General features: G+C 47.3%; 1 protein-coding gene across 2 annotated transcripts in view; it reads left to right on the top strand.

The window, feature by feature from the left end:
* The first annotated feature begins 1,233 nt into the window (after window positions 1-1,233).
* ARHGAP36 (Rho GTPase activating protein 36) overlaps window positions 1,234-20,119 on the top strand; it is a 31,433-nt gene continuing 12,547 nt past the window's right edge. Inside the window, exon 1 of one of the 2 annotated variants that reach the window (XM_032756441.2) lies at window positions 1,234-1,332. Coding sequence is in view for 1 of the 2 variants with exons in the window: in XM_058441653.1 (XP_058297636.1) it covers window positions 1,275-1,332 (58 nt within the window). In the remaining variant the exon portion in view is untranslated. The remainder of the gene's footprint in view (window positions 1,333-20,119) is intronic. The other variant, XM_058441653.1, reaches the window with a different exon arrangement.

Genomic DNA, 20,119 nt, shown 5'->3' on the forward strand with positions numbered 1-20,119 from the left:
TTGAAGTAAAAAGGAAATTTCGTTTAGAAGCCCTTCCTGCCTAATGTGGTCCATCTCTGGTGGCTGCTTCTACCCCAGGATTTGGGGAGCAGGGCTGTTTTTACCACCACCGGAGGCCCCAAACACTGAACCCATTATGGCACGTGCTCCCATATGTATTTAAAACGTAAAAATACAAAGCCATAAAAGAAGTATAAGAAAATCCAACACAGTACCATCTTCCATCGAAATATCAAATATCAAATTCTTTCTAAAAATAAATGTTGGTCCCCCTCTCATATCAGTGCCCTGAGCAAAAGCATTGGCAGTGGAATCTGTAAGTCGGCAGCAACTGGGGGGCACCCCACATTTATACATACTTGACACTGGGTTCTTTTATCTCAGTTGATGATCAACTCCCTCAATACAAAGGTTCCCAGGCAGGAGAGCATCTCCCTCTTCGCTGCAGAATTCCCAGGAGAAGGGAAGTAAGATTACTCTCAGATATGGGACTTCTTGGGGGAGGCGGCAAAATCATTTTTCTTGCTCACATTATTGGTCCTCTAGAACGGACCAGTGATTTAAATCAGACTTGGAGCTACTCGGGGCTGAGGTGATGCCTGCCCTAAGAGAGGGGTTAAGGGTGGGGGTGGGAGGGTCCCCAAGGGCTGAGACAGCATCTCCCCTTTAGATTCAGGGATCCTGGGGAACTCACTGCTTCCCGCTTAGACTAGGCCTCTTGAGGGCTGAGATAACGCTCCGCTAAACCGTGGAGTTTTCTAGAGCCTGGGATACTGTCTCGCTCTCAGATCTGAGGCTCCCTGGGACAGGTGCACTACTTCGCCTTCAAATTCCAGCCTTTGGGGACAGGCCTGCTTTTATGTGCCCAATCAAGGGCTCCTGGGGTGGGGCTAGGGGACAAGGACCTTCCCTCCCTCTCAGATTTGGGGCTCACCGGGGCTGAGATGGCGTCTCCCCTCAGACTCTGGGCTCCCTGGGGTAGGGGCAGGGTCTCGCCCTCAGAGTCAGCTTCCCAGGACAGGAGCTGTGTGTCTCTGCCTCCCTTCGCGTGGGGCAAGGGGTTGCGGGACCAGCGGCCTCTTTTCTGGCGGGGGGGGGGGTTCCCCTGAGGCCCTGCCCCCTTCGTGACATGCTCGAGGTGTCCGGTGACCGAGACACTCTTAGCTGGGTGCAGGGTGCGTCTCAGGGCGTGGTCACCGGGGGCTACTTAGGGCGGCTGGTGCGGGGGACGACGCAAAGGTTAACTGCGAGCTGCTGGGCACTCAGCGCGGGTCATGGCGTGGATACTGGACTGCCTTTTCGCCTCGGCCTTTGAGCCCCGCCCCCGCCGTGGTGAGTGGGGCCCACCGAGTCGGGGGGCTGGGGTGCTCGGCCGGGGGCGGCCGGCGGCTGCAGCCCCGGCTGGGCGCCCTAGGGCTTGGCTGGTCGCCCCCTTGCCTCCCTTCCTGCTGGCTTTTAGCTAATTGTTCCTGGCTCAAGGGACTGCCCCGTCGAGGCCCCGCATAAATCACCAGCTTTGCCGGGAACCGCGAGCAATCGCGCTAATGGCTCGGCGGTACGCGGGACGAGCGCGTGGGCGGAGTCGCTGGCTCAGCCGCCCGCAGGGACAGCCAGAGCCTTGGGGCCAGACGCACAGGAGCGGCGTCCCGCAACTCAAGGACCCTCAAGGCCCAAGGATGAATGTCCCTGACAGAGCAAGCCAGGCCCCAGGGACCCTGAAGGAGGCGGGGGTTCATTTTGCCTTGAAGTTTGTCCCCTTGTCTCAATCTCAAACACAGAATATCAGCAATGGACCCCCTAGAGTCGTCGAATTTAACCCTTCAATTAAGAGATGATGACACTGAAGATGGGAAAAGCCTGCCCAAGGTTACCCAACAGGTTGGCAGCATACCTGGGTCAGCTTAGGCTCTGCCAGCTGCCCACTGCCCCAGACTGCCCAGTAGTGGACCCCTGGGGTCTTTAGTCGGGTTCTTTCCTTGGATACTTGAGATCAATGCTTGGTTTCCCTATTTCTGTGGAATTGAGGACACAAGTGTGCAAAGATCACAGCACCGGCATATGTGGGTCACATTTCACCCCTTTACTGGAACTGCTTCTACAAAGTACATTTTGACAACTGATTATATTTTCGTCCTTAAAGTTTCAGGAGACTGATATTTTCTTTTTGACATACCCCAGGACCCCCACCCACACTGTCCTTCACTCCCCCTTGATAAGCCCCACCCCCTTCAGGCTGCCACCTGCCCCCACAGCCACCTGTTTTTCCATAGTCTCCACCTCCAAAATCTATATTGGTGAGAGTGCGTCATTGGGCACCAGCCATAGACCAAACCTGGGGTTGTCTCCTCTTTCCTCTGTCCCCTCACAGGCGGGGGAGGGGAAGCAGGGAGAGGAGGGGCCTCAACAACTTAATTCAGCAGAGACCTGTTTTTAGTTCTTGCCAGCCCCAACACCCTGCTGGGAATCATCCTAGGAGTTTGACCTCCTGCTGAAAGACTATAGCATGCTTAGCCAGTTCAAGTACAGCCTCAGGCCAGCAACAAGATCTCTGAGAAGGAAAAAGACCTGCATACACACAGAGTTTAATTTTTTCTTTTGCATATTTTTAAGTTTTATATGATCCTGGTGAATCAAAAATATAAGGGAGTTTTATAAGATGTCTTTTAAGGCCTTACTGCTCTAACAGTATACCCTGAAAAAGGGGGTGGGGGAAACATTTCACGGTTGCTTGGACTAGAAGGTTGTCATGTGACTCCAACGAGATCAAGGACATGAAGGCTCCTTTATGAATAACCACATAGGAGGGAGTCCATATTACACCAGGAAGCCCACTCCCATCTAAAATCAGCAATGTCTATTAGAATTAGAAGGCTTTTCTTTAAACTGAACCAAATCTATGCCCTGGGAGCTTCCACCTTCTGGCCCTGGCATTGACTTCCATGGTCCTCCTTCCTAGGAAACAGTGCCAGCTCTCCCCCTTGTCCCATCCTCTATTCACCCTCTTCTTACCTAGGCCAAACTTCCCCAGTTTCTTCATCTGTTTAACATGTGACATAGCTTCAAGGCCCCTACCCATGTCTAGCTGCTTTTCTTTTAACATGCTCCAAGTTATAAATGTCCAATGACCGGGCCAAAAGAGGCTTTCCAGCTGTGCCCCTATAAATATAGTCCTGGAAAGCTGACTTTCCCTCTTTTAGAAGCCTACGCCACACCCAAGGTACACACACACGTAGTCATAAACACACCCATAACATACACATTACCACACCTATGCATGCCCATGTGCAAAGCCATGAACACACACACACACGCTTCACATGCACCACATACTTTCCACACACAACACAATATACTCACATCACCCGTGTATGCACCACTCACAAATCCCATGCACAGCCACACAGTTCACACAAAGACTTTATTTACGTTGAATTACTTTCAACGAAAGCTACTCTTTTTCCTTAAGTAAACCAAAGTTCTTTTTGGAGTCTCCATTCTGTATTTGGTGTTTGAACTCAAGTGTAAGACTTTATATTCGCTGCTGCATTTCTAGTCTGGTGGGACCTGTTCCCCAACATACCCCTGCAGCACACCACTGCCTACATCAGCTCTATTACTCAAACAACAGCAGCTGATATATGTGAAGCACTTCCCAAATGCTGGGCCCTTAGGCTCAGTTCCTTACATGTATAATTTCACTTAAGTCACAGGGCACCACTTTGAAATAAATAATCTTTGGGTAGTTTTTTGACTGGGCAAGGGCTCACTTCATTGCACTCCCCCTGAGAAATGCTGTACAATGTGAAGGGTAACTTTGTGGGCAACTATTGATATTCTGCAGGGCTGTAATTGCCTTGGTGCCTCCCTTCAAATGTCCTTCAGAAGTCTTCAGGAGTCAGAGATGGGGTTGGGGGAGGAAGCTGTCAGCTGACTGGACAGAATTGGGGCAGTATCTAAATGTTCCTTCACCCCCATTCCACTTGCCCAAGACATAGCTGGTATGTCACAGCAATTTTTTTTTTTGAGGGGCAGGTTTATTTTGTCTTCATTAGAATATCATCACTCTTTTGTTGATGTTTGCTACTTTTTTTTTGTTCAACTTTTTAAAAAAAAAATTTAAGTTCTGGGATACATGTGCAGAATGTGCAAGTTTGTTACATAGGTATGCATGTGCCACGGTGGTTTGCATCACAGAGATTTTTCAGGGTGACAACGGGCAATGGGCAACCATAGGAAGGCACTTGGGAGAGGCATCACTGAGGTCTGGGAGGAATGAGGGCCCAGAAAGGCCTTCTTTCCCAGGGAAAGAGACAGCACAATTGACCCACTTGAAATTCTCTCCCCAGTTCACTGTTGGCATTGGATTTGGCCTCAAACAATTGGACTTCTGTAAAGCAGCCAAAGCTCTAAAGCTGAAGGGACCCTGGGGCCCACTTTACATACAAATTTGATCTTTTCTTGGAGATGGGACCAAATCGATTTGCTGAGGCCAGGCCTGGTTGTGCTGCAGCAGGATCAGTTTCCAGAGCTGGGGCATGACTGCCAATGAGACCAATGAGACACCCCATTCTCCAAGTCAGGTCGTCAGATAAGCACCCCCATTCACCAATGGCAGGACTTCCCCAATTTTCTTTACTACTTGTTTGTACCTCAAAATACATTTCTCCCAAGGAAAAAAAATGTGATGCTCTAGAGCTTAGCCCACACTTTACCCATCGTGAGGATGAAATACAGAATCTGTGTGATGAAAACCGGCAGAAAATAATACTCTTGCAAATGCATCTCAGGCTCCAGCAGTAGAGCTGACATTTATCAAGCTTAAATATCAAATGATGGAAAGCATTGAGCACTGATAGAGCAAGGCACCAGGTCCCTGAGGGTGATTATGGCAATGGTGAAAGTAACAGCATTCCTTTTTTTTCACACCTACCTACTACAACAACCTAAATGTCCAACAATAGTGGAATGGTTAAATAAGTTCTGTGATATATCCCCTTGTTAGATTGCACAGAATCATAAAAATTGTTTTTGTGAAGAATATGTAACAACATAGAAAATGGTATGATTGTAACTGTCAAATATGCATTTTTGAAAGACTAGAAAGAAATTGACAATAAGATAAAGTTAGAGAATCTATTAAGGTGGTGGGATAATAGTTCTTTTTCTCTATGTTTTCTAAAGTCTATGAAGTTTGTTCTTCAATTACTGTGACAATTTAAAAAGGCATACAAAGGTAAATTTAGGACCTGTGACATGCAAATAATCTATACAGTGATCTAGAATCCCACTATACATAGTTTAAAGAATTTTTTCTTCTAATTTTAGTTTAAATATAATGACTAGATCCGGCAAGCCAAACATGATCTTCCTAATGATCATGAAATTTCCACTAACTCTGGGTGGGAAGAGGAACAACTGGTTTGAATCCCAGGCCAGCTCTTATAAAGTTGCTGTGAGAGAGTTACTTAACCTCTCTTAAAATGACATAATAATGTCTATATTTTGGGGTTGTAAATAATAATAATAATAGTTCTTATTACTGCTGTTGTAGATGTCACTATATTAAATGCTTTCTATGGCTCAGTTATCAAAAGAAGTTTTTTTCCCAAATGTTTACTATTTGTAAATACCAGTCATACTACATAAACTATCTCTAACCGTAACAACTCTCTGAGGTTAGTATTATTGTCTCTATTTTAAGGACAAAATCTCAGAGAAGTTTAGTAACTTGCCCACTGTCACACAGTGGCTGAGCAAGGATTACAATCCTTTTTGATCTGACTTCCAAGCTTGAGTGAAATTAAAAGAGAGAAACATTTGCAAAACTCCTATGCTGACATATGGCAGACATTTACTAGGTGGTCAACATGATGTTGGTGATACTTTGCCCAGGACCCAGACACTGGTCTTTGACTTATTTGATTATCTATAAATTTCTTTCTGTGAAAAGGAATTTCAACTGAAAGATGCAATACAAACGCACCACCTGTGTCCTCATAGATGGGGCTCTGAGTCACTAAGAAATGATTTCTGTTTCCTTCTGGCAGTATCATTTGTTCTTACATGTATCAGCAGAAGTAGGTAGATGGCATGTTTGATGAGCCTTGGCAGCTACTGTCACGTCTCAGATACACTTCTTGAGAAACCACGCGGCTTCCTCGGGATGGGTACCCAATACTCAGCAGCTGGTAGGTCCCTGCTTATTAAGGAAACTTACTAAGTGGCACGGGCATATCTGGAACCCCTGCTCTAACTATTCTCTGTGTGATGTGGTTGACACCTAATTGCTACCCCTCCCATTTCCCTTTTCAAAGCTAAGGCTCCAGGATTTCCGCAGAAGCATACAGGGGTAAGAGCTGGCGAAGTTTTTCGAAATTCTTAAATCCTCAGAGGGACTCACTTGCAAGGAGGAATCTGGGGTCAGTGAGAGTAGAATGCGGGATAAATAGAAGGGATGAAGGAGAGGGAGGAGTTGAAGTCACCTTCCAGAGTCTGGGAACATCTAGGGGGGACCTCTCAGAGCTTTTCCTGCCATGAATCTCAATACCTCTCTACTCTTTATCCCTCCCTGAGATTATATCCACCACCACCACCCCTTCCCCGCTCCCAATTTCTTGATCTTCCACGACCACTCCCTGCTTAAATGCAGCTTTAGCTTGCAGTGACTTGCTTTTGTCTCTAGAGGGAGGCAAAAGCACCAGGGAGGAAGGGATTCAGATTGCGGTCTTCTTCCACTTCACTAGTTTTGGCAAAGAGTAGAATTCATTTTCCTTTAATTGGGAACATATGAATAAAAGCTAATCAGAGATGTATTTTAAGTGCTACATAGCATATCTCAGAGAACCATCATATCTTTCTCTATCATCCCATCTACCTCTCAACGTAGGTGGCTGCTAGAAACTGGATGGCCTTAGGCACTATTATTTCTAGAGTGAAAGTGAGGGCAAAGCAAAACAGGAGTCATAGGGCAATCTTAGCCAGGAAATAGTCACGCTTTTATTTTCTGGGGCACAATGGCACATATTTAGGAGACTGGGTTGGGGCTGGGTCAGCATTTGGGGTGGAGGGAAGTCTGGACAGTGAGCAGAAAGTTTGAAACTTTCCTGTGTGGAGTATTACATCTGAAACCTTGGTCTCATTAACACTGCGAGGAGAAACTGCAGAGTGAGAATTGGACTTAAGGTCCAGTTCTTCCGGGGCTGCATTAGGCTGATCAAACATCATCCTAAAAGAAGAGGGACTATTTCAAGAGTGTCAGACAAGCCAGTAATGAGGAAAATTGGCAGTTTAGTCAGTTGGCTCCACTCCCTGAACACCATGGTTGAGACACTCTGGGCTACATGAGAATGAAAAAAAGTGCAGAAGGGAATTAACTAACCTTTTCTTAAACATTTACTGTATCTGTTAAGCACTTGGCTGGTGGTTTCTATGGTTTACCTCCTTTAGTCATCTGAGCAATTCTAGGCAGGTGTTAACATCTCCATTTTACAGTTGAGGAAGCTGAGGCTCAGAGAGGTGAAGTAACCTTCCCAAGATCACACAGCAAGTAAGTGCTCGAGCTGGGATACCAACACAAAGCGGTCTCATTCCGAAGCCTATGGTCTTTCTCTGCCCTCCCCACATGGAAAAAACAAAAGCTCTGACTTTCAAGGGCTTTACTCTCATAGGGAAACCATGATCTCTCTCTCCACAAAAATCCACATTTTGGTGCCCTGCTTCTCCAGATTCTTATATTTAGGGTGAAATCAAACAAATCTCTGTTTATATTGGACAGTAATGGGAGTTATTAAAGCATTTTCCACCTTTACAATTCCCCATATAATCTTCATGTTATGGGAACACATTTCCTGAACTCCAAAGAGAGAGAGAGAGAGAGACTTATGACAGCGATTTTAAGCTCCAAGGAAAGTGTGTGTGTGTGTCTGCGTGTCTGTGTGTCCATCCCATGGTGGTGGCATGTTGATAGGGATTCTGATAGCCCCTCTTATTGCCCCATTTATATGGGTGGGGGCATTAGAGAAGGATAGCTTTCCATTATGCTAATAGCCCCTGGCCCAGGACTGCTTCATTGGAGCCATAGCCTGGAGCTTTTGGCTTCTTCAGAGTTGAAGTTTGTCCTCCATTTCACAGGCAGGAACACTGAGCTGGAGTGAACCAGATGGTCTTTATGAACCAAAGTGGAACTTACACAGGATTTAGATGGGTAGTCTAGCCATGTGTTTATGCATGTGTGCGTATGTGTGTGTGCTGGTGTTGAGAAGCAGGGGCAGAACCTCTGAGGAAGAGAGGCCTCACATGAACAGCTGTGAGGAGGTGGAAGTGAAGCCGGTATATTCAGAGGAGAGTGAGGAGGTGTCAGATTGGCCCCACAGCAGCAGGAAAGCTGAGCATCTGAGACCAGATGCTGGGAGATACCAAAGTTTGCCTGAACACCTTGTATGGATTTAAGTTTAATGAAACCAAGGAGCTTCAGGTGGTCTATGCCCTGCCTGAGTAAGACTGACATATTTAGGCTCCCTTTTCCCCCCAAAAGGGTACTTTCTGGCTACATAATACTTTGGGCAATGCTTTTTGTGCCCACCCAGGATGAGGTGCTGACCCAGGCCCAGCTGGGGGGAAGCTTTATGGATGTTCCAACTGCTTTTCATCCACGCACCAGGCTCATTTGTGCCAGATGAAAGGGCACAATAATAACAGTGGCAATTTAAATCGTGCTTCTCACTTTCCCCCCTGAAAAGTGGCGAAGTGACTCACCACTGTTGAATTGTCCCTCTCTATCCACCCCCTGACCTCTTTGCAGCAGTCTAGGCTGGTTCCCTGGAGGCTAAGCTGGGAGCTAAAGCTTCCAGAGGCCCTTTAGCTGTGACTGGGATGACATCATGCCCCCCCATAAATGTGTTCCCCAAAATGCGATGTATTGCTTTAATTTGGGTTTCTCAGACGAGGCTGCTTGGAAGGCATTAGAGCAGCATGAGCCCCATTAGGCAAGTGCAGTGCCCCCCGACTCATGCATAATATAAAATGGGGTCCATTCAGTAATCTTTTCTGAGGGAGAGCCTCTGCTTGTTTTTCTATATGCAGTTTGGTATGGAGATGCTTGCTCTATTTGAAATTCGCCATATACCAATTTCTGGTAGTGATGTTGTAAAAATGGGTCTGGGGGAGCTGTGAAATCATTCTGTTACTCCACCCTGATTCTTCACCTCCGTTTCCCTCCATACCCAAATCCCCTGACCCTGTGGCTAGAAAATGTTCATTTTCAACTCTTTCTTTCAGCACCAGCCTACGGAGAGCTCCCAGAACTGGAGCTAGTGAGGTGCACTTGTGCCTAGAGTAATTACAGATTTTGAAGTATCAACAAAGCAGGTAATTAGGTGGAGAAAGTATTCGCTGTCTGGGAGACAAAGAAAGTAATTATGATGAGTACTCTTGGTGCTGTCAGTAAACTCAAAAGAAAGATTTGTAGAGAAATGATAATGTTTGATAGAAACTTCAATGTCTAGCAGGAATCAGGGGACTCTTAGTAAAGCCGCCTGGTATGTAATACAGGTTTAGGAAATATGGTAGACCTGAGTTCAAATACCAGCTCAGCCTCCTAGGGTCTGTGTGATCTTGGGGAGATTACTTAACTACTCTGAGCCTGATGTGTGAAGTGTAAAAATAGCAATAATTATAGCTCTATCTACCTTACAGGACCATTGTAAGGACCCAAGGAGATAATGCATGTCAGAGCACTTAGCACAATGCCCAGTACACAGTAGGTACTTAACAAATGGCAACATTATTATTATTATTACAACTATCCTTGCTACACACCAGGTATTCTCTACAGCAGTTCAGAGTTTAAAAAGGGAAAGAAATGATTGCAGTTATGTATGATCATGTCATGAGAAGTATGAAGGGTGTAATTGTGGTGGCTCAAAGAAGCGAGCCCTCAGTTGAGAGGGAAAAGTATAGAAGAGCAGAGAAAGTTTTGTGATTCTGGAGTTAGGTTTTAAAAAAAAATAAGTAGGTGTTTGTCACAAGGCCCAAGGGGAAAGGGCTTCCAGGCAACTGGATTTGCCCACACAAAGCCAAAAAGGTGTGAAACAGCCAGGCCCTGAGCAAATAGTTGGGCTCAGCTAGGCACCAGCTGGGATCTCCTGGGCGGGGGAGGGGTGTCAGGTCAGAGACCAAGAATCTTTCCAGCTTACTCCCACCGGCCCCTGTATCGCGCCCTAGGCGCCCTACCTGGCCAATCACGTGCGGCGCCTTCCTCTTCTTTCCTCTTAAGCAGCCAGGTAAATTCACACCCTGCCCCAGCGGGCCTTGCCGACACAGAGGTGGGCGGGCAGGCGAACCCCCACGGTGAAGATCAGACCAGCGGGAACCCCTGCCCGGGTCGCGGCCCCTACTTCCTTTCTCCTCTCAGTCCCAGCCCAACGTCCCACTCGTCCCCGCCCCCAACCACACACACGGTCACTTGGGTTCTTTTAGACAACCCTGTACTCTCACACACCGCACCCATGCACTTACGCGGCAATCCCCCTTCGAGACACACACAACCCCTTCATCTAAGCACGTAAGCTGACCACATGCGTCCACACCACACACATGAGAACATCACACCAAAAGACACACACCGCACCCTCACATGCATAAACCTTTGAACACACCTCCCAAGTAGATTGACTTATAGAGAAATCTTGCACACTAACACATTCACACACTACACAGTTCAACAGACACCACCTGTAAACCCACATTGACACACTGCATCTAAGCATAAACACACTCCACACATATGCACACAAGCTTCAATGGGCACACACACATCCACACACTGCACACACATATACACTCACCACAGCACGACCACAAACCCCGGCAGGAACAGCACACACCCACCTTCAAACCGCACCCACGTAATCCCACTATAATCGGGCAGAAACATACAACCTATAAGCGTGCACACACAAACACATGCCGCATGTCAAAGCGCAAACCAAATACACACCACACCAAGCACTCCAGCTAAAACGTGCTCCGCGCACACGCCCCCCACACCCGGCCACACACCGAACGCACACACAGATCGACCGCACCCGCGCGCGCGCACACACGCTTACATGCATACATACATACACACACAGCCCGCCCCCGCCTTCCCTTTGGGCGGAAGAGAAGGGGGCGAGGAGGAGAGGAGGGGAAAAAAGGAGGGGGGGATGAGAGCGCGAGGCGGGGCGGGCACAGATGCTCTTTTCCTTTTGACCTGGGGTGTTGCCCCCATGTTCCCCATTCCCAAGCAAAGGGAGTAAGTGAGTGGGGTCCAAGGAAAATCCAGGCGGAACCCAGGAAAACAAGAAGGTCTGGGGAATCAGCAAGCGGGTGCGAGGGCTCCGCGGGGACCCTGACTCAGCGCACTGTCGACCCCGCCGGAGGCTCCTCCTCCCCGCACCCTCCCCCTGGCCCTTTCACTGCCTTGACCTCTGTCCCCCTGCGCACCCCCACCCTCAGCCAGGACATGTGCTTCTCTCCCCCGCCCACACCCGCCCCCACCCCCCGAGCCCCACTGGAGAGAACTGGCCACTGTTAAGGGTTGAGGGCTTTATTGGTTTCAAGAAGTAAGGAGTTAAGACTGGCAGACAAGCTTTTTGCGAAGCCTGTTCTAATCTAGCTTGAAGACTTTTCTTAATGGAGAGCTCACTCTTTCTCAAAGCATCACATTGTCTACGTAAAGGGCAATGGCTATTAGAAATCCCCGACCCCGCGCTGGACACATAGTAAGGCTCTCTAAATGTTCCCCCCTCCCGCTTATGTCACCACATTTGGCAAGGCTGTCTGCAGCCTAGCACTGGCTCGCAACAGCTGTTGGGCAGTCAGTTAGTCGGTGAGCTCTTTTCTTAGCCCACTAGCCCTCCTGAAAATAGCAGCTTCGGACTGGGCGCCACAGGCGGCAGGGGGCGATAGAGTCGCTAAAGGTGCTTTGCACTTCTGGTTCTGGCGGCACAGCCCCTGTGAGAATCTCTGAGGTGCCCTCCCGCCATAAGCGGACTACGCGAGTGGTGGCGGCAGGGGTCACTCCGGAATGATCCGCGGCCAGATGACTTTCTGGCTCCTGTCCGCCACTTGCTTCTTTTCTGTGGAGATGGACAGCAAGGGAAAGGGAGATGGGCCTCCCCCTCCGACTACCCCGTGGCGCATTGTGTAAAGTGTCATGCAAAAATACCCGGGCTTCAGAGTTCTTTATAGGTTCGAATCCCAGCTCTGCCACTTCTTAGCTGACTAATGTGACAAGTCGCTGGCTTAGGTGACAGGGTAGTTGTGAGGCTTAGAGGAAGTAACATATGTGAAGTACTTCTTCCAGTTAACATACAGAGGATGTCCATTCCCTCCCTCTTTGCCCCGCCCTCTTCAAAAATATAAAGATATGGGAGTTTAAAAGAAAGGGGATTAGAGTCTGGGAGGGGGGACATGGCCACCAGCTGATGCCCCCAAGCCAGGCCAGAAACACAGAGGACGGGCAGGAGTTCAGTTAACTTGCAATATGCTGTGTTTAAGGGAAATGCCTGCACCAATGATTTGGTGATGCCATTCGCTGGCCACAAGAGAATCCAGGTCACAACTCCAATCCTTGGGGTTGTGATGAGGCTCTTCTGCCCATCACCTCCCCTCCTTACAAGGACTTCCTAACTCACCTCCGCTTGTATTCTTTTCCTTCTTACCAAGATGCCACATTAATATTTTTAATCTTCTTGTGAGCACTCCTTGGGTGCCAGGAATGTCTCCTGTTAACTTATGTCCCACCAGCATCTAGCACTGTGCCAGACACACAGTGCAAGCGCTATACAGGCGGCAAGAGATGTCCTGGGTGAAATCCCTAGGAAACATTGAGACTCGAGGGTACATGAGGAGTTATCATAAGGAACCTAAAGAGAGGACCCTAGGCACTGCAGGGATGGAGGGCAGTGGCTTTGGATCAAGAGTTATTCCATTGGACAAATAGTTATTCCATTCCTCCTCAAAGCCCTCCACCTCTAAGTCTGTCTGGAAGAGCATTGCTTCACTGCGGCTGAGGCTTCTGCAGGCAATTAAGAAGAAAGCCTCTTTCCTGGAGGGCAGAGGCCCTGGCCAGCTAGAGGGTGAGTCACCACCTCAGTTAGGTAGCAGAGATGGCGCTAAAGTGGCAATGAATCAGTCCAAGATGGCATGAGGAGATTACCTGAGTAATGATGAGAAGGGGAATGAGGCAGGAGCCTGAGCCCTTGAGGCTGGGACTGATAGAACGTCTATATTCATACGCATAAAGTCAGCTCCTAACCTGCCTCCCCGGTTCCACAACCAAGTCCCCAAGGATAGCATTGGCACCCTCCTGGGGAGGGGAATGTTTGGGAGACTTGGGTTCCAATCCTGACTCTGCTACTTACTATGTGACTTTGGGCAAGTGATTTTCCTCTCTCTGGGCTTCAGTGGCAAGGTAAGTGCTAGGTACTTTACCTATGTCATTTCACACATTCTTCTCCAAGGTATTATTGGAGCACTAATTTCCCTATTTTGCAGTTGAGAAAACTGAGGCTGAGTGATATTAATTATCTACCTTATCTCTATATCATGCGGTCTTTGTGTATGTATGTTACCAGGCAATCGCTATAATCCAAGCCTTTTCTAGTATGCCAGTCCTCTGTTTAAATTGGATCCCTATGTACTCAGGTTCGAATCATGTCTCCCAGCTGCCACCAGTACCAGCCCATGTTACTAGCTACCTGGGTGGGGTTTCTTTTCCTCTCCCTCGACACCCTCTCCCACCTCAACTCGAGTTTTTTTCCTGGCATATAGGTCTAAAATCTCACATTAAATAGCAAGTGTCACCAGAAAGATGTACTCCAATGTTTTGTGTTTTATCACAGTGGAGGGTGCTGGTTTCAGGGTGCTGGTTGCAGGATGCTGCAGTGAGGAAGGGGAGCAGGGCTTCCAGAGCCAGAGGGAAGGGCTGCAGAGGGAGAGAGAGAGAGAGAGAGAGAGAGAGAGAGAGAGAGAAAGAGGGGATGCCAGGGACAAACTGGACAAGCCTCAAACTGCTGCTCCCTCCCTTTCTCCGCCTCTACTTATCTGGTGCTCTAGAATGTATAAAGGGGCAGCACCCAGTCCACTTACAGCAGGAGGAGAGGGAGAGATCCTCTCCTCTCCTCTCCTTCAATGGAAGGGCAAATTGTCCTGAGTATTCAAATTGCCCTTCTGTGTTGGGTAAGATTTATTTAATTCCGGGGGGGGTGGTGGGAGGGCGAGGGCCTCATGATGGTAGCAATGATGGTAAGGTGGCACTTAAATTGAAAAGAGCGCCACCAGTGCTGCTTAGAGCCAGACATTCTCTCTCTTTACTAGAGGATAAGTGAAACTTGACACTGGGCTTCTGGATCTCATTTCCAATCCAGGCACCTAAGAGCCATATCTCTGAGCCTTTGGAGAATAAGTCCATGTCTGTCTGGGCTTCCACAGCAGCTATACTTGGAGCCAGCAGCTGTACTCTATCCTTTCCCTTCCTTTTTCTTCCTTCTCTCCTTTGCCCAGGCTCTGCTTCCCCATTTTTCCCTCTTGCTGGGCTCACCCATAGTCTCTTATATTCTTGACTCTTCTCTTTCTTCTCCATTTCTGTCCCTCTTTGTTGACAACACTGTCCCTTGTGCATTTACTTGGCCCAAGACAGGAGAGAATTCAATTGGGGGGGGGTGTAATTGTGTATTTGAAATTCTCCCACTTAAGATCTTGGGATTATAACCCCATATTGCCCTTGTTGCATCAGATAAGAATAGTTAGCTCTTGTAAATTATATATATTTGCTTGGTTGAATGGTGATTTGTATATATGATTGGTGGGCTGCAGTTTAGAAGAGAGTATTTTTGGAAGAAGTATTAAAAGGTAAGATGGTTTGGGCTGGTGTGGATGGCCTTCTGACTTCTCTAAGTGCCTAGATATGCAAAGAAGACAGTACATGAAAAATTAAGACTACAGTAGTGGGGGGTGGGGGTGGGAGACCATTGCCAGCCAGGTCGATGGAGGACTTTGTGAAGTCAGCTTCTGTTTTGCTCTTGCTGATCATTGAACTTTGAAAAAAATGACCTTTTTATCTCTGAGTTTGGAAGACCAGAGGCCCTAGGCAAGAAGACCAGAGGCCCTAGACTGGAAGGGGAAACAAGAAGCAGAAAGAGTGAGGCAAGGAGGGGAAAGGACTATTCCTTGTGCAGTCCTTGTGTGTAAAGGGCCAACAAAGAATGCCCCCTGCCCTCAAATGCCACACCAGTCAAGGCAGAAGGGAAGCCAAGTGCTGTGGCAAATTGTGTGCTGAGCTGGGATCCAGGAGTTCTGGACCTTCATCTTGGCTCTGCCACTAATTAGCTGTGTCCTTGGGTAAGTTTTTTAACCATCTGAACCTCCATTTCTGCTCTTCCTTCACTTGTACTGTGAGGTTGTGTGGCATGGCCAGGGGAGGGGAGATTCAGAGCACTCAGAGGGAAGGGACCCTTGGGGTGAATCTTGAAGGAGAGCTCTGTTTTGAATAGGGGAGAGAAGATTGTGGGGTACAGTGAGAACCAGTGGGAGTGGCCCAGAGAATTCAGCAAACAGGTATGCGTAAGGCACTGAGCTGGCTGCTGGGTAGAAAATTGCTATGAATCAGCCCCCTCCCCACCGCGGCAAGCTTTCCAGAGAGTGGGGGAATCTGAGCGGCAGAGCCAAGCGCTGGCAGTGTCTGCAGCTCCTCTCAGCACTACCCGCTGCCGCCCGCCGGACTGTCGAGCAGGTCACGCAGCCTTTCCCTGGCCGGACCAAGAGGCTCACCAAGAGGTAGTGCAGGGGTAGGGCACCAGTGGCCTGAGCGCAGCCCACTGCGGGGTGAGAGAGGGAGGTGAGGGCACTTCAACGTGGAAGGCCCGACGTGAGGGTGGGAGAGGAGACCTGAGAGTGTGGAACAAGTTGCCCAGGCTTTTGCGTTCAATGTCTCAAACGTAAGAGCGCAAAAAAGATTTATTTTTTCTAATTCTCAGAGGAGCAGGAAGAAGAGAGTGGTTTCCGCGCGCCGCGGGGCTTTGTTTAACTTTACAGGTTCTGCGCTGCCTGGAGCTACCCAGGGGCAGGACACGCGCAGCGCACCCCAATCCAGCCTAAAGGCCATGCTCTGCAGCGCAGTGGCGGCCAGAGACCCAGGGCAACCCCGAGAGGCAGAGGGCGCACAGTCCGCAGCCTCCTACCCTCACCTCTGTCCCTAGCTCAGAGCCGAGGGCACTCAGCGGGATGGGTGCTCGGGCAGAGGGTCGGGGGGTGGAGACAGGCTCAGTCCCCTGCACTCTGGCCCCTTGGAGGGGCTGGGGGGCGGGGTGGGCTCTCTCTTCAACTGCGAATAGCAGCCCTGTGGCCCTGTGTCCCGGAGTTAGCTAAGTCCAGTGGAAGAATCAAGGACTTCGCAGATGTGAGAGTTGTGTCTCTACAGTGCCCTTAAACAGAATGATAATAAATTATGCCAGTTACGTTTCCGGCTTGGAGACCCTCTCTGACTTGCCCAAGGCCACCCAGATGCTTAGTAACTGAGGAGGCCTCCTGACTCCTGGTCTAGGGATTTTTCTGATTGCGTCATAGACATGAGAGTGGTCCAATTTTGAATGGGGATGGATAGATGGATGGATGGATGGATGGATAGACAGATAGATATTGATATTTTTAAAAATATGCTTATTTGAATGTAGTTTTAAAATACTATTCCTGCCATGAAAACTACAGGGAAAAACATCTCCCACAGCCCCAGTTCCCTATGACAGCCACTCAGACAGGATTTTGAAAAAGAAAACTGACAGAAAATTGGATGCTTGTTGGGGAAGATACGATCAAAGGAGAATAGAGGGGGTGGGAGTGGGGGAAGAAAGATGGAGGAGAAGAAGCTCTCAGCACGAATTCTGAGAACTTCCTTATTCTGAAGGTTTCTTTGATATGGTCTCTGTTCAGATGGTTTCCAGGAGTGTCCCCATCAGTCCTTTATTTCTTATGCCCACTCTGTAGAAGCCACAGATGTGGTCTGGAGAGGCAAATATTGATGACCCTTCTTTTAATTAAGTCTCATTTCCCTTTTTCCCTCTCTTGTAGTGAGTACATCGGAGAAGGGAATTTTGTGTATGTGAGAGTGTGTGTGTATGTGTGTGTGTGAGAAAAAGAGAGAGGGAAAACGCTTATGTAAGAGAGTGTAAGGGTGTGTGTGTACGTGGATGTCTGTGAGTGGGAATGTGTGTGTGTGTGTGTGTGTGTGTGTGTCTGAAAGGGAGCAGGTCTCAAAGAGGGAAGCTTTGAGAGGCAAGGGAGATGAGAACAATGAATCAGAATTTACAGAGTGCAAACTAAAAACTTATAGCTGACTAAGGATCTGTCCAGTGCTGATGGGCCTGGGGAAATGGTCAATTCTTAACATTCCTTAAAAGAACAAAGGAAAGGAAACATATTTAAATTAGTGCAAGAAAGATGATGTTAAACCCATGGGCCTTTCTTGATATTCTTCAGACACTTGACATTTATGTGACCTTTGACTAGGCTGCGAGATCCCAGGACAGGAACGGGGGCTTTCTACTCCAGATAGCTCTCCCCTTCCCTCCACCATCTCTAGCATGGGTGGCTTCCATACTGTGCCAAGGAAGCCAAAGTTCAGGACTAAATCCCTTTTGTAGGCCAGTTAGCTTTTATCTACATTTCATAGACTAGACTAATCCCCACATATCACACAGTTAGCTGTCTTGCATCTCTGATCATGAAAGACCCAGTGAAGATACAGTTCATCTTATCCCGTCTAGAAGTGTGCTTCCTGCTGACAGTGAGTGAGTACCCATTTTCATCTTCAAAGGATGATACAGAGGCATTCTTCAACAGGGAACACTATCTGCCTCATTCCAGATAGTAGCACTTCTGCTAAGTCTTCCTCTCAAGTTTGGCTTCCAGGTATTTTGGAGGGCAGCTCCTCACCTTGCTTGCTTGCTTGCTTGGCATAGTAATATACCCTTTGGAGAACACTTTCATTCTACCCTATCTTTTATTTTATCTTCACAGCCACACTTAATAGGTACCATGATTCTTATTTTGTAAGGTCATGGATCTGAGGCTCAGAAAAGCAAGATAATTTGCTCTCTGTCACATAGTTAGTGAGTGTGTAAACTTACATGGAGTGAGGCTGGGATTTGAAGCTGAGTTTCAGTCTATATCTCAGGACCTTGCCAGGATACCATGCTGTCAGGTTGGGGGTGGGCTGGGGTAAGAAATATGGTGAAATGCCTACACTGGGCTTTTGGTGTCTTTCTCCTCTGTCAACTCCTCTCCTCTACCTTTCATAATAGTCTTTTTTTTCCAAAAAAAAAATATACTCTTCCTGTAAATATATATATATACACACACACACATATATAAACACACACACACCCATATATATGTGTGTATATATATATGTGTGTGTGTGTGTGTGTGTGTGTCTCCATGTATCTATCTTTCTTTCTATCTTCGTTTCCCATGGAATGGCACAGAGCAATGTATAAAAATAATACCTCAAAAATCCAACCACATCCTTAGGAAAGAAGGTAGTCTTGGTTTAGACTTTCCCAGTTCCAGGCAGCAGATGTTGGTGATGAATACCAAGAACTGCTGTGGTTTGGTGGAAAGGGCAAGGCTTGAGCTGGGGATAGGAAGGGACAGCTGGTTCCCAGATCATATTCCTCCATGGCATTTTTGTGCAATTTTAGGTAAGTCACAGCCTCTCCAAAGCCTTAGTTTGTTGCTATTGTAAAATGGGGAGGAAATATCCAACCTACCTCTTTCCCAGGGGTTATTGTAAGAATAAAGTGGCATGATTCATTTATTCATGAATCACGAATAGCTGTTTTAATTGCAAGACTCTCAAGAGCTTATAATCCTATGATTCACTCGACAAACACTTATTGAACACCTATTGTGTGCTGGGGTCTGGAGATAATGGGCATATGGAAAGCTTTTAAGAAAATGAAAAGCAGAAGACAAATTAGGCATTAAAAACTTTTACCTCCTATTGATAGAACATCTTATTTTTAACTTCTTCCACCACAATTTAATAGAAGCAGCAACCAAAAGGGGAAAAAATGATATGCATGACACAGCTTCTGATGCCAACACTATTATGCACCCTGATACATATTGCAGATAATAGTGAGAATATCTATATCTCGGTGTACTTGATGTCACATTGCCTTCTTTACACTATCCTTTGGGATGTTTATAGCATAAAAATTGCCTTTCACCATCCTGAGCCTGAGTTGTTTCTTTAGTCAATAAAATTTAAAAACAGTATTCCACGGAATGATGACTGTACTTATTTTACAAAGATGCTGTAATATGTGGTGGCTGCCTGCCGTCTGATATGACCTACCCTGGCTTATGGAATCAGGCTTTGATTATGTGTATTCTTTTGATTTCTTTATTTAGCAATGCAGAATCTTGCAGCTAGTGAAAGCAAATATTGGTGCGTCAATGGCAAGAGCCCTGAGACCAAAGAGAACTGGGTTCTTGTCCAAGCTCTGCTGTCAAATTGCTGTGTGGTCTTGGGAAAACCCCTGTCTCTCTGTGAGCCTCAGTTTTCTGACCTGTATAATGGAGGTTTGGGACCAGGTGATGGCTAAGGTCCTATTTCTGAAACATTCTAATATTATAATGTTCCTGCAACTTTCTTTTTTTTTTTGAAGCCAGGGCTTTTCTCCATATATTTTAACAGTGATATTACCTCTAGTTTATGACTTTCTGCTATAACATGATGGGCTGACTCAATGTATTGATGAACACTGTCCCCAGATTTAATTATCTTGGAGCATCATCACCACATTGTATAAAATGAGCCATATTGTTCATTACATCAGCAGCCTTTGCTGAAATGGAGGTTATGGGATAACAACTTTAAGGCTAACTCATTAATGCTCTGGGATGAATAAGCTAATGTGTCAGCAGACCAAATTGGTGCCCAAATGTTTTCATATGGAGACCCATATCTCTTTCCCATGTTGTGATATATTAATGGGGATGTCTTTATCCATTGCTGCTGCCTGTAGTCATTTGAATAATGTAGATGCAGTACCTTCTGGGCACCCAGCCCCAT

This window comes from Hylobates moloch, unplaced genomic scaffold (genome assembly GCF_009828535.3).
Source record: "Hylobates moloch isolate HMO894 unplaced genomic scaffold, HMol_V3 SCAFFOLD_7, whole genome shotgun sequence".
Lineage (NCBI taxonomy): Eukaryota > Metazoa > Chordata > Mammalia > Primates > Hylobatidae > Hylobates > Hylobates moloch.